The sequence below is a fragment of the Mercenaria mercenaria genome, chromosome 10 (assembly GCF_021730395.1).
Source record: "Mercenaria mercenaria strain notata chromosome 10, MADL_Memer_1, whole genome shotgun sequence".
Classification (NCBI taxonomy): Eukaryota; Metazoa; Mollusca; class Bivalvia; order Venerida; family Veneridae; genus Mercenaria; species Mercenaria mercenaria.
Window position 1 is genome coordinate 45928112 of NC_069370.1, and position 14589 is coordinate 45942700.

A 14589-nucleotide genomic window follows, 5' to 3' on the forward strand; every position below is an offset into this window, starting at 1 on the left:
GTCCGATAGTAAACCCGTTCATCCTAGATTTTGAACTAACCTTACCATAAAACTAGGTCAATGTAGTGATTCAGTTTCTATGGGACGATACTAATAGGCGATACAAATGGGTCCGCAACCCTTCATGTTTCATCTTCCTTATTTCTTTCTGTATTATACAAGAAATTCGGTGCAACCGAGCAAAGATTTTTTGAATTCGAAGCAATCGAGAATAGGAAACTCTTGGTTAAAACCACCCATCTACTTGACCGTTATCACGTGCATATCGTTTCAAAGCGTTTATATTAGCTGGTGATTTGAGTTAATTATCCGAACTGAAAAACTCATCTTTGTGACCGCGATGTTTGAAGGAATTTACTTGCAAAAAAGAGGATTTTTATACCATTATGCCGCCACACCCACTTTGAGAATTATTATTAGCACATGGAATATTGCTACTTATACAGTTATTAGAAAGAACTACATCAGAATTTGAAAGAATTTGTTCAAAGTCAATAACAATTGACCCACCAGAATAATCCTGTAGTAGTCTGTTTCCTCTATCGTCAATGTCACCAGTGTTGACTGTTCGACCTTCAGGTGCCACAAGTTCGCCAGCAGGCCTGCTTTCAAGGTTACACTCGTCGGCTTTTCATTTACGACGGACCTCTCGTATTACGCCTGTTCTCTTCATTGTCGGTTGTTGTCAGACCAGCCCGCTTCTCTTATTACAACCTCTCGGCAAGCGTACAGAATTAAATTCTTTATAAAATTGTCAACTCAAAATTGTCAACTTTACATGTACTCGCTCAGCCAACGTACAAAAACAGACAGAGAGCTGCACGAGAATTCTCAGCTTTTTATGCAAGTTTGACAGACTGTTTACCGATATCAAATTTAACTAGCTATAGGCTTGTATAAACTCGGGTACCAATTTATAACGAAAAGAGCGAGGGCGTATCGGTTCCATAGCAACGGACGTGACGTTTGATTTCTCTAAAAATAAATCAAATTATTTTAAAAGAAAAATAATTTTTAATATTTTATAAAGACAATCTGACCATGCTTTAAGGTCAGGTAGAGTATGTGGCCTATGAAATATTAACAAGGTTTTTCTATGACTTGATCTAGTGACCTAGATCTTAATGTCAAGATGACCCAGTTTCAGACCATACCCAATTTCAATTAGACAAAATTTTAATATTCTGACTAGCATTCATGCAGATCAAGTAGAAATTGTGGCCACCAGATATCAACATTATTTCCCAAAGAATTTGACCTAGTGGCCTAGTTTTTAATCCCAGATGACTTATGTTTTAATCTTGACATACTCTTCAATAAAGCAAACAGTCTCACCTGGATTAAAGCAGAATAGGCAGAAAATGTGACCTACTGTGTTAACAAAGTTTGTTTACTAATTTCGATCACCTTCTTTCTAAACCTCAGATAATATTCAAACTTGGCCTAGAATTCATGAAATCAAGCATTCTGATGAGGTCTCATGTAGCAAAATTTAATGTTGCCTACAGACTGCTAACATGACTTTTCTATGATTTGACGTAGTGATTTAAATTTTGAACTTAGACATATTAGTAACAAATGTGGTGTAGATTTCATAATGACAAACATTCTGACAAGGTTGCATGCAAATCAGGCTGTTAACGAAGTTTTTCTATGGTTTGACTTAATCTTTAACCCCAGGTGGCCCAGAATGAAGGCAAACAATCTTACAAGCATTTCTGAAAGTCACATGATAAATATGATCTCTGGGTTTTTAACAATGTATTTCATGACCTAGTGCCCTAGTTTTTGACCTTGATAACCCAATATTAAATTTGTCTGAGATAATGAGGCATACATTATGACCAAGTTTCATTAAGACTGACGAAAATTGTTTCCTTGAGAGAGTTTACAATACAGAAGTTGTCTTAATGACAGCACACTTGACTATCTGAGACCTTTCCACATCGTACTAGCTTAATACGAAAGCTTAACCAAATGTGACTGTAATTGAGCAAAATGGGGGTGGGGGCAAACCTGGTCCAGAATGTTCAATTCATGATGTTTCAGTATTATGAAATGTTTGAAAGCATTCAGTACAGCCAACAGTTCCTGAGAAACATGCTTATAAGAGACATCTGCATCAAAATTTTAAAGTGTAATTTTGCCAAAATGCAACCCAGATTATGAAATCTACCAAGAGTGATCATCCATGATGCCAAACATGAGTGTAGAGTTTAAAAAGTTTTCATAGAGTAGTATCTGAGAAATTGGCTTACATACAAAACTTGCACAAAACCTCTGAAGGGGCATAATTTTGACAATATGCAAACCAGAGTTATGAAACCTTCTCTGCGAGATCGCCTGGTGATTCCAAAGATGTGCTTAGGGTTTAAAAACATTTCATAGAGTATTTTTCAACAAAGTAGCTTACAATACGAAACTTTCACTAAATTTCTAAAGGGGCATAATGCTGACAAAATGAAAGCAAGACTTATGAAACCTGCTCTGTGAGATCAACTCACAACACTGATGAGATGTATGTAGTTTGAAAGAATTTGGCTAAGTAATTTTAGTGACACCTGCTTGCATGCAATACCAACAATTTTAAGTTAAAAAGAGGCATAATTTTTGCAAAATAAAAACTAGAAAATAACTTGATCTGTGAGATCATCTCATTATACCAAAGGCAAGTGCATGTGAAGTTTGAAAGCATCGAGTTCAGTCAAACATTGTTGTTTTTCGTCTCTATGTTGGACACCATTTTAATTATAAACTTCCCTTTTAATAATACCTTCATGTATATGTCCAAACACATGGTATTTAGGCTTTACACGATTCTGAACTGTTTTCAACAAGTTACTACATCCTGCTGAAGCACCTTTTGTTGTTGTATCACCGAAACCTGTAAACATTAGGGGTATGGTTTGAACTATCTGGCAAGCAGAATTTTAGCATACATTTGCATAATAAATATATACTGAGAAAAAACTTAAAACATAAATACATAGTTTGAGCCAAGTTTATTCCCAACCATTTCTCTAAACAGGTTCTTGTAATCCCAACCAGTAGCCTATGAGCTGCATTTAATATGACAAAACTTGCCAAGTGCTCCTTGTAAATATTGCAAATATTGATTGGCACCTGGGTATATACAAACAAGAGGGCCATGAAGGCCCTGTATCACTCACCTGACCTACTGACCTAAAGATCATTAAGATTAACATTCTGACCAAGTTTCATTAAGATATGGTCATAAATGTGGCCTCCAGAGTGTTAACTACTTTTTCCTTTAATATGACCTAGTGACCCCACATGACCCAGATTCCAATTTGGTCTAAAGATCATCAAGATTAACATTCTGACCAAGTTTCATGAAAATGCAGTCATAAATTTGACTTCTAGATTGTTAACAAGCTTTACCTTTGATTTGACCTGGTGACCTAGTTTTTGACCCCACATGACCCAGATTCAAACCTGACCTAGAGGTCATCAAGACAAATATTCTGATCAATTCCCATGAGTTTCAAACGTAAAATTAGGTCTCAGAGTGTAAACAAGCTTTACCTTTGATTTGACCAGGTGACCTAGTTTTTAACCGTACCTGACCCAGATTGGAATTTAACCTAAAGATCTTCAAAATTAACATTCTGATCAAGTTTCATTAAGATATGGTCATAAATGAGGCCTCTAGAGTGTTAACTAGCTTTTCCTTTGATTTGATATGGTTACCTAGTTTTTAACCCCACATGACCCAGATTCGAAATTCACCTAAAGATCATCAAGGTTAATATTCTGATTAAGTTTCATTAAGATATAGTCAAAAATGTGGCCTCTAGAGTGTTAACAAACTTTACCTTTGATTTGACCTGGTTACCTAGTTTCTGACTCCACTTGACCTAGATTTAAACTTCACCTAAAGATCATCAAGATTAACATATTGACCAAGTTTCATTAAGATAAGGCGTTGAATGTGGCCTCTAGAGTGTTAAGTAGCTTTTCCTTTGATTTGACCCGGAGACCTAGTTTTTGACCCCACCTGACCCAGATTAGAATCTGACCTAAAAATCATAAAGATTAACATTCTGATCAAGTTTCATTAAGATATGGTCATAAATGTGGCCTCTAGAGTGTTAACAAGCTTTTCCTAGTGACCTAGTTTTTGACCCCACATGACCCAGATTCGAACTTGACCTAAAGATCAGCAAGATTAACATTCTGACTTAGCTTCATGAAGATGCAGTGACAAATGTGGCGTCTAGAGTGTTAACAAGCTTTTCGTTTGATTTGACCTGGTAACCTAGTTTTTGAACCCAGATGACCCAATATCAAACTTGTCCAAGATTTTATTAAGAGTAACATTCTGACCAAGTTTCATTAAGATTGGGCCAAAATTGTGACCTCTAGAGTGTTAACAAGCTTTTCCTCTGATTTGACCTAGTGACCTAGTTTTTGAACCCAGATGACCCAATATCGAACTTGTCCAAGATTTTATTGAGGGTAACATTCTGACCAAGTTTCGTTAAGATTGGGCCAAAATTGTGACCTCTAGAGTGTTAACAGTCAAACTGTTGACGACGCCGCCGCCAACGCGGACAACGGACACAGGGTGATCACAAAAGCTCACCTTGAGCACTTTGTGCTCAGGTGAGCTAAAAATAGAACAAGAGCTGTCTGATGACAGTGTGCTCGACTTTTCTCAGAGGTTGACTCTAAATTAGAGCTTTGCCAGTAAAAACTTTATAAAACATTAATAAAACAAGAGGACCATGATGGTCCTGAATCGCTCACCTCTTCCCACATGACCCAGTTTTGAGTAGGACGTCGTTTTTTCTATTATTTGACATAGTGACCTAGTTTTTGAGCTCATGTGACCCAGTTTTGAACTTGACCTAGATATTATCAAGATAAAAATTCTGACCAATTTTCATGAAAATCCATTGAAAAATATGGTCTCTAGAGAGGTCACAAGGTTTTTCTATTATTTGACCTATTGACCTAGTTTTCAAAGGTACGTGACCCTGTTTTGAACTTTATCTAGATATCATCAAGGTGAAAATTCAGATCAATTTTCATGAAGATCCATTGAAAAATATGGCCTCTAGAGAGGTCAAAAGATTTTAATAATTTTAGACCTACTGACCTAGTTTTTGACCGCAGCTGACCCAGTTTCAAATTTGACCTAGATATCATCAAGATGAACATTCAGACCAACTTTCATACAGATCCCATGAAAAGTATGGCCTCTAGAGAGGTCACAAGGTTTTTTTATTATCTGACCTACTGACCTAGTTTTGTAATGCACGTGACCCAGTTTCAAACTTGACCTAGATATCATCAAGGTGAACATTCTGACCAATTTTTATGGAGATCCATTCACAAGTATGGCCTCTAGAGAGGTGACAAGGTTTTTCTATTTTTAGACCTACTGACCTAGTTTTTGACCGCACATGACCCTGTTTCGAACTTGACCTAGATAGCATCAAGATAAACATTCAAACCAATCTTCATACAGATCCCATGAAAAATATGGCCTTTAGAGAGGTCACAAGGTTTTTCTATTATTTGACCTACTGACCTAGTTTTTGGCAGCACATGACCCACTTTCGAACCTGACCTAGAGATCATCAAGGTGAACATTCAGACCAACTTTCATACAGATCCCATGAAAATTATGGCCTGTAGAGAGGTCACAAGGTTTTTCTATTATTTGACCTACTGACCTAGTTTTTGAAGGCACCTGACCCACTTTCGAACTTGACCTAGATATCATCAAGGTGAACATTCTGACCAATTTTCATGAAGATCTCATGAAATATATGGCCTCTAGAGAGGTCACAAGGTTTTTCTATTTTTAGAACTACTGACCTAGTTTTTGACCGCACGTGACCCAGTTTCGAACTTGACCTAGATATCATCAAGATGAACATTCAGACCAACTTTCATACAGATCCCATGAAAAATATGGCCTTTAGAGAGGTCACAAGGTTTTTCTATTATTTGACCTACTGACCTAGTTTTAGATGGCACATGACCCAGTTTCAAACTTGACCTAGATATCATCAAGGTGAACGTTCTGACCAATTTTCATGAAGATCTTGTGAAATATATGGCCTCTAGAGAGGTCACAAGGTTTTTCTATTTTTAGACCTACTGACCTAGTTTTTGAAGGCACGTGACCCAGTTTTGAACTTGACCTAGAAATCATCAAGGTGAACATTCTGACCAATTTTCATGAAGATCTTGTGAAATATATGGCCTCTAGAGAGGTCACAAGATTTTTCTATTTTTAGACCTACTGACCTAGTTTTTGAGGGCACGTGACCCAGTTTCGAACTTGACCTAGACATCATCAAGATGAACATTCTGACCAACTTTCATACAGATCCTATGAAAAATATGGCCTTTAGAGAGGTCACAAGGTTTTTCTATTATTTGACCTACTGACCTAGTTTTTGATGGCACGTGACCCAGTTTCGAACTTGACCTAGATATCATCAAGGTGAACATTCTGACCAATTTTCATGAAGATCTTGTGAAATATATGGCCTCTAGAGAGGTCACAAGGTTTTTCTATTTTTAGACCTACTGACCTAGTTTTTCAGGGCACGCGACCCAGTTCTGACCAACTTTCATAAAGATCCCATGAAAAATGTGACCTCTAGAGTGGTCACAAGCAAAAGTTTACGGACGCACGGACGACGGACACCGCGCGATCACAAAAGCTCACCTTGTCACTTTGTGACAGGTGAGCTAAAAAGTCAGTGATCATAACCACTTGGAAATTCAGGCCTCAATTCAGTATATCAAGTGCCTAATGTCTTGGCATGAAAAAATTACCCCTTGGTGGTCCATGAGTCATCAATATGTCCACATTAGTTGGTATCTTGTCCCATTTTTGTTGACGTGCCTCCCTGTCTGACAGTGAAAATGCATCGCAACAGCTGTACATTGGCGTCCTGATTACAATAAAGAATACTTTTCATAGGTATGTCGGCTACGGATAAATAATGTGTAAAGAATAATCATAATTCATAGTTGAAACTTGATTTCTCAAACTCACTTATCCCAAAATTCCAGCTGTCTCAAAGACATGTCCAATTACGTGTACAAAATACCATTTTAAGTTGAATTTCCGTTACCTTGAAGTTAAACACTTGATCCCTTGGAATTCGAGGTACCGAGTTAAAACTGTATTTACATAATTGTATAGGTGTTCACATTCAGAATACTGTGGTTTTAAAGCTTCTCCTTCATATCTGGCATGAAAAATTCAACTACAGTCAACACTGTATTAAGAGACCGCCCAAGGGACTGCTAAAAAGTGGTCTTTTAATGGAATGGTCTCTTAATGAATTTCAGTCAGGTGAAGAGAAAAGCTATTTTTTAACTTCCCGCCGGGCATTCCTTCACCTGTGTAATTAGCGAGTACGTTTTGCACGTGAATGAATGCAATTAACCATTGTAACGGTTGAACTGATGAACAATCCAGCTATAATTTTCACAGTCTGTGGACTTAAAAAATGTTCAAGATGTGCATGTATACATTTTGAAATATATACACATATATGTATGTTCATAAATACAGTAACATGAAGAAATGCCTGGTGGGAATTTGGTACCCGGTTGCTTAACAGATACTTCTGTCGAATATTTTACCGGTTCGGGACTACATTCATGTGGTCGCTAGTCGTTTAATAAACAAGAGCTGTCGGATGACAGCACGCTCGACTATTCGAAGAACTGATTGAAGAATGGGGTCAAAATATTACCACAGATATTCAGACAAAAGCAAAAAAAAGATTAGACAAACAATGTTCCTGTATTTGTGGATTTCGATAAGTCTTGCACTAAATGGCAATGTGTGAACCAATTTCAAAGTCCAAAAAGGGCCATAATTCTGCCAAAATAGATTGAAATCATGATGATAAACAAGTGTTCAAAGTTTAAAAGCAATATGTCTGATAGTTTTGACAAAACGTGGACTTGTATGAAAACAGAACAAATTTCCAAAAAGGGCCGTAATTCAGCCAAAACAGATGACAGAGTTATGTACTCTTTCCTACAGATAGTGACTATTATACTTAACAAGTGATAAAAGTTTCAAAGCCATACGTCAAACACTTTACACAAAATATTAACTGGTATGAAAAACTTATCCCAGATTTCTAAGTCAAAAGGGGCCATAATTCAGGAAAATCCTTGATGGAGTTATGTACTCTTGCCTATAACTGAACATGGTGATGGTAAACAGGTGTTGAAAGTTTCAAAGCTTTATCTCAAAAGACTTAGTCAAAATATGAACTGGTACGAAAAACTTAACTAAGATTTCTAAGTCAAAAAGGGCCATAATTCAGCCAAAATCCTTGATGGAGTTATGTTCTCTTGCCTATAACTGGGCAATTTTTTTGGTGATGGTAAACAAGTGTTGAAAGTTTCAAAGCTTTATCTAAAAAGACTTTGTCAAAATATGAACTGGTACGAAAAACTTGACCAAGATTTTTACGTCGAAAGGGGCCATAATTCAGCCAAAATCCTTGATGGAGTTATGTACTCTTGCCTATAACTCGACATGGTGATGGTAAACAAGTGTTGAAAGTTTCAAAGCTTTATCTCAAAAGACTTTGTCAAAATATGAACTGGTACGAAAAACTTAACCATGATTTCTAAGTAAAAAGGGGCCATAATTCAGCCAAAATCCTTGAAGGAGTTATGTGCTCTTGCCTATAACTGGGCATGGTGATGATAAACAAGTGTTGAAAGTTTCAAACCTTTATCTCAAAAGACTTTGTCAAAATGTGGACTGGTACGAAAAACTTAACCAAGGTGTGACGCTGACGCCGACGCCGTGGTGAGAAGGATAGCTCTACTTATTCTTCGAATAGTCGAGCTAAAAACCTGTTTAATGGAATGAATTTATGTACTGAAAATGTTTGGGAGGGATTGTGACCATTCGTTTTATAAAAAAATTGCTTAATAGAGGTGGTCGCAAGTATATTGTCGACTGTATTTTCATTTACATTAGAGTCTGATATAAAATGTATACTGTAAAATCATTAATTTTTGTAGGGTACTATTCTTCCTGGATTTCGTGAATGCATCAATTCATGAGATCATAGCTAAAGCAAATTAATGTTCTGACCCTATTAATTACCTCTTACAATCATGCAAGGGTAAGAAAGTGTTTCTGATTCTTTTGGTACCCAAGTTTTCCCAGAACAAAATGGCACACCTGAACCTCTTACAAAAGTTGAGCATCTTCCTTTCACAGAAATTACCTTTAAAATTAGTATCTTTTTTAACATAAAAGTAACTTCATTTTAAATTTCTGAACAGAGTCTGAGCCTTCTCTAAGGTAAGAGAAATTTGAAATAAAGACTGAATAAAAGCACTTGAATAATTATATGACTGATGTGTTGGAACAAAACACCATACTGAGAGACGGCTCTTTTTAAATGCAATGACCTATAAATATTGATTCTAACGAAATGACCTATATATAATCAGATTTTCCCTTACCATGGAGAACCATATATTTTTATTCCACAGATTTCAGTCAGTTCATCCTCAAGATAAATGCAGTTAGTCAGCAGGTCACGTATATTTTCTACACCTGAAAAATACAATTAGTCAGCAGGTTATGTTAATGTTGTACACCTGAAATACTGTTAGTCAGCAGGTCATGTTCATATTGTACACCTGAAATACAGCTAGTCAGCAGGTCAAGTATACATGTATTTTGAACATCAGAAATATAGTTAGTCCACAGGGCATGTCTATTTTGTACACCTGAAATATAGTTAGTCAGCAGGTAATGCCTATTTTGTACACCTGAACTACAGTTAGTCAACTAATGTATATGTAGTACACCTGAAATACAGACTTACAGTTAGTTGGTTGGTCTCATATAATGCTTTAAACCTAAAAATACAGGGAAAAAGTTAGTCAGTAGGCCAGATATATGTTGTTCACCTGAAATACAAGGGAACAATTAGTCGGCAGGTCACACACATGCTGTACACCTAAAATACAGACATACAGTTTGTCAGCAGATCATGTATAATTTATATGTGATACACCCAAAAAATAGAGTTGTAGAACAAACAAGGATACTATACTTCTCATAATATGAGCCATGCCATGAGAAAACCAACATCCGCGCAGTCTGGTCAGGATCCATGCTGTTTGCTAACGGTTTCTCTAATTCCAATAGGCTTTGAAAGCGAACAGCATGGATCCTGACCAGACTGCACGGATGCGCAGGCTGGTCTGGATCCATGCTGGTTGCAAACCCACTATGTTGGTTTTCTCATGGCACAGCTCAATTATATGATCTTTTGTGGGAAAATATGCTAAAGCAAGATTTACTCATTCAGACTTCGTTTCTGCAAAAGAATTTGCTTCAATAAATTCACACAATTTTGCCAAACTGTTTGTTTACAAATTAAATGTGTGGTAGCACTCAACACCATAGTGTCATAACATGTCATCCTCCTCTACAGTTATTTAGAATTCTAGCACCTAAGTTTTTTTTTATTGTACCCATTGCCATGGTAAATAAACTTCTAAGCAGATTAGGTGATTCTTAGATTTCAGTTTTGGTGGAGGATTACTGACAGAAATTTCTTTTGCTGGAAAGATTACTGATTAATCAGTTCATACTGGGCTAAAATAAATATCAAATATAAAAGCAAGGGCTGTTTGCAAAACACATACTGGTATTATGTCCACATGACAGCTTGTTAGAGGAGTATAATTTTTAGTTTCATGTATGCTTTGATCATAACATTTGAACCAAAACACAATATACAAGTCATCTTCTGACTACATCCTATATTTCAGTCTAAAAATAAGTGACTTTTACCTCTGACATACTCACCTGGAAAAGAACACAGATTATCTACTGACAACAAGCATTTATCCTATAAAGTTTGATTGATATAAGCCAAAGTTTTCAAAATAAAGGTCACTGTAACCTTGACATTTTTGATATACTGACTCCCAAAATAAGAAGGGTCATTAACTGACCACAAGCTAACATCTTTTGAAGTTTAAAAGCCATCAGTCAAAGTGTTCTCAAGTTATTAATCAGAAATCAAATGGTGTAGTCTACCGATTTACTGACTGACCGGTTAGCATGAACCAAAGAATAAACCCACCCTGTTACATGCAAGATGGGTGTGAGCATAACAAGAGGACCATGATGGTCCTGAATCGCTCACCTGTCCCAACATGACCCAGTTTTGAACCGAGTATGACGTCGTTTTTTTTCTATTATTTGACATAGTGACCTAGTTTTTGAGCTCATGTGACCCAGTTTTGAACCTGACCTAGATATCATCAAGAACATTCAGACCAACTTTCATACAGATCCCATGAAAAATATGGCCTCTAGAGAGGTCACAAGGTTTTTTCATTATTTGACCTACTGACCTAGTTATTGATGGCATGTGACCCAGTTTCAAACTTGACCTAGATATCATCAAGGTGAACATTCTGACCAATTTTCATGAAGATCCATTCAAAAGTATGGTCTCTAGAGAGGTCACAAGGTTTTTCTATTTTTAGACCTAATTAAATGACCTAGTTTTTGACCGCAGCTGACCCAGTTTCGAAACTGACCTAGATATCATCAAGATGAACATTCAGACCAACTTTCATACAGATACCATGAAAAATATGACCTCTAGAGAGGTCACAAGGTTTTTCTATTATTTGACCTACTGACCTAGTTTTTGAAGCACATGACCCAGTTTAAAACTTGATCTAGATATCATCAAGGTGAACATTCTGACCAATTTTCATGAAGATCTTGTGAAAAATATGGCTTCTAGAGCGGTCACAAGATTTTTCTATTTTTAGACCTACTGACCTAGTTTTTAACCACAGTTGACCCAGTTTCGAACTTGGCCTAGATATCATCAAGATGAACATTCAGACCAACCTTCATACAGATCCCATGAAAAATGTGGCCTCTAGAGAGGTCACAAGGTTTTTTCATTATTTGACCTACTGACCTAGTTATTGATGGCGCGTGACCCAGTTTCGAACTTGACCTAGATATCATCAAGGTGAACATTCTGACCAATTTTCATGAAGATCCATTCAAAAGTATGACCTCTAGAGAGGTCACAAGGTTTTTCTATTTTTAGACCTAATGACCTAGTTTTTGACCGCAGCTGACCCAGTTTCAAACTTGACCTTGATATCATCAAGATGAACATTCAGACTAACTTTCATACAGATCCCATGAAAAATATGGCCTCTAGAGAGGTCACAAGGCTTTTCTATTATTAGACCTACTGACCTAGTTTTTGAAGGCACGTGACCCAGTTTCGAACTTGATCTAGATATCATCAAGGGGAACATTCTGACCAATTTTCATGAAGATCTTGTGAAAAATATGGCCTCTAGAGAGGTCAAAAGGTTTTTCTATTATTTGACCTACTGACCTAGTTTTTGAAGGCAAGTGACCCAGTTTCGAACTTGACCTAGATATCATCAAGGTGAACATTCTGACCAATTTTCATGAAGATCTTGTGAAAAATATGGCCTCTAGAGAGGTCACAAGGTTTTTCTATTTTTAGACCTACTGACCTAGTTTTTGACCGCACGTGACCAAGTTTCGAACTTGACCTAGATATCATCAAGATGAACATTCTGACCAATTTTCATAAAGATCCCATGAAAAATGTGACCTCTAGAGAGGTCACAAGCGAAAGTTTACGCTTGGACGCACGGACGGACGCACAGACGACGGACGCCGCGCGATCACAAAAGCTCACACTGTCACTTTGTGACATGTGAGCTAAAAAACAGAATATTTATTTACTAAATTCATACTGTATTCAAAAACTGATGCAGTACTTTACCATATTTTTCTCTGTAGTGTTGTCTCATGTACCTACGATCCCAAGATCCATCATCTTCTAAACAAAACTCGTGATTGCCAGCTATCACAACTTTGTATGTATGGGATAATGCTCCTGTATAGTAAATAAAACATAAATCAATGCCTCATTGCCTGTTTTATAAAGGCAGTTTTTCAATGCCAATTTAAAGCATTAGTATAATCAACAAGAAACGTGGAAATTCCACGAAAACCAGGTTTTCAATTGCATCACGCCAACAGGTTCTTTAAAAAAATGGTCATATTCTATTATACATAAATTATATTTTTATTATAACTATGACCATATTTTTCTATTTTTAGTTACCCAATGCCATTAAAATGACCTTTTTGTCACCAAAAACAACAAGAGCTGCCACAGGAGACAGTGCGCTCAATTATTTCGATGCTGGATAGTGAAACTGGGCACATCTGAGAGAAAACTGGAATTGTTACTGGAGTGTTTAATGACTCCAATGGTGGATGAAGATATTGCACAATAGCTTGAGTCTGTGTCAAAAAATATTAAGTAACAAGAGAGGTAAAGATAAAGTGTATCAAAATACTATATAAGTATAATTCTAAGCAAAGATGGGGCATAATTCATAAAGTATTGGTGCAAGAGTTATGCACCTTGTGGCATATGATGTGGGTGATGATGTGGAACAACTACTTCAAGTTTGAATCAAATGCATTTCGTAATAACTGAGATATAGTGAAAATGCATCAAAATTAACCTTACATTCTAAGTAAGAGGGCATAATTCATACAAAATTGGTGCCAGAGTTATGCACCTTGTGTCATATGATGCGGGTGATAAGGTGGAACAACTATTTTAAGTTTGAATCAAATCCATTTAGTAATAACTGAGATAGAGTGAAAGTGTATCAAAACTTTAACCTGAAATTCTAAGTAAAAAGGGGGGATAATTCATGAAATATTGGTGCAAGAGTTATGGCCCTTGTCTCATATGATGTGAGGGATGATGTTGAACAACTATTTCAAGTTTGAATCAAATCCATTTAGTAATAACTGAGATATAGTGAAAATGCGTCAAAACTTTAACCTAAAATTCTAAGTAAAAGGGGGGATAAATTCATTAAATATTGGTACCAGAGTTATGAGCCTTGTGTCATATGATGTGGGAGATGATGTGGAGCAATAGTTACTGCTTTCAGTTTGAATCAAATCCTTTAGGAATAACTGAGATAGAGTGAAAGTGCATCCTGAAATTAAGTAAAAAGGGGGGATAATTCATGAAATATTGGTTGTGAGAGTTATGGCTCATATGATGTGGGTGATGATGAGGAATAACTATTTTAAGTTTAAAGCAAATCCATCAAGTAATTACAGAGGTAAGGAGAAACAAGAGGACCATGATGGTCCTGAATCGCTCACCTCTTCCCACATGACCCAGTTTTGAGTATGACGTCATTTTTTCTATTATTTGACATAGTGACTAAGTTTTGAACTTGACCTAGGTATTATCAAGATAAAAATTCTGATCAATTTTCATGAAGATCCATTGAAAAATATGGCCTCTAGAGAGGTCAAAAGATTTTAATAATTTTAGACCTACTGACCTAGTATTTTACCGCACGTGACCCAGTTTCGAACATGACCTAGATATCATCAAGATGAACATTCAGACCAATTTTCATACAGATCCCATGAAAAATATGGCCTTTAGAGAGGTCAATAGGTTTTTCTATTATTTGACC

General features: G+C 36.5%; 1 protein-coding gene across 1 annotated transcript in view; it reads right to left on the reverse strand.

Annotated features, from left to right (window-relative positions):
* The window catches only part of LOC128559904 (metallophosphoesterase domain-containing protein 1-like), a 28587-nt gene extending 15612 nt beyond the window's left edge, over positions 1–12975 (reverse strand). The window contains exons 1-4 of the mRNA XM_053552970.1: positions 12852–12975; positions 9499–9592; positions 6820–6938; positions 2774–2884 (exon numbers count right to left, since the gene is read on the reverse strand). Coding sequence (XP_053408945.1) covers positions 2774–2884; positions 6820–6938; positions 9499–9592; positions 12852–12879 — 352 coding nt within the window. The 5' untranslated portion in view covers positions 12880–12975. The remainder of the gene's footprint in view (positions 1–2773; positions 2885–6819; positions 6939–9498; positions 9593–12851) is intronic.
* Positions 12976–14589: the final 1614 nt, after the last annotated feature.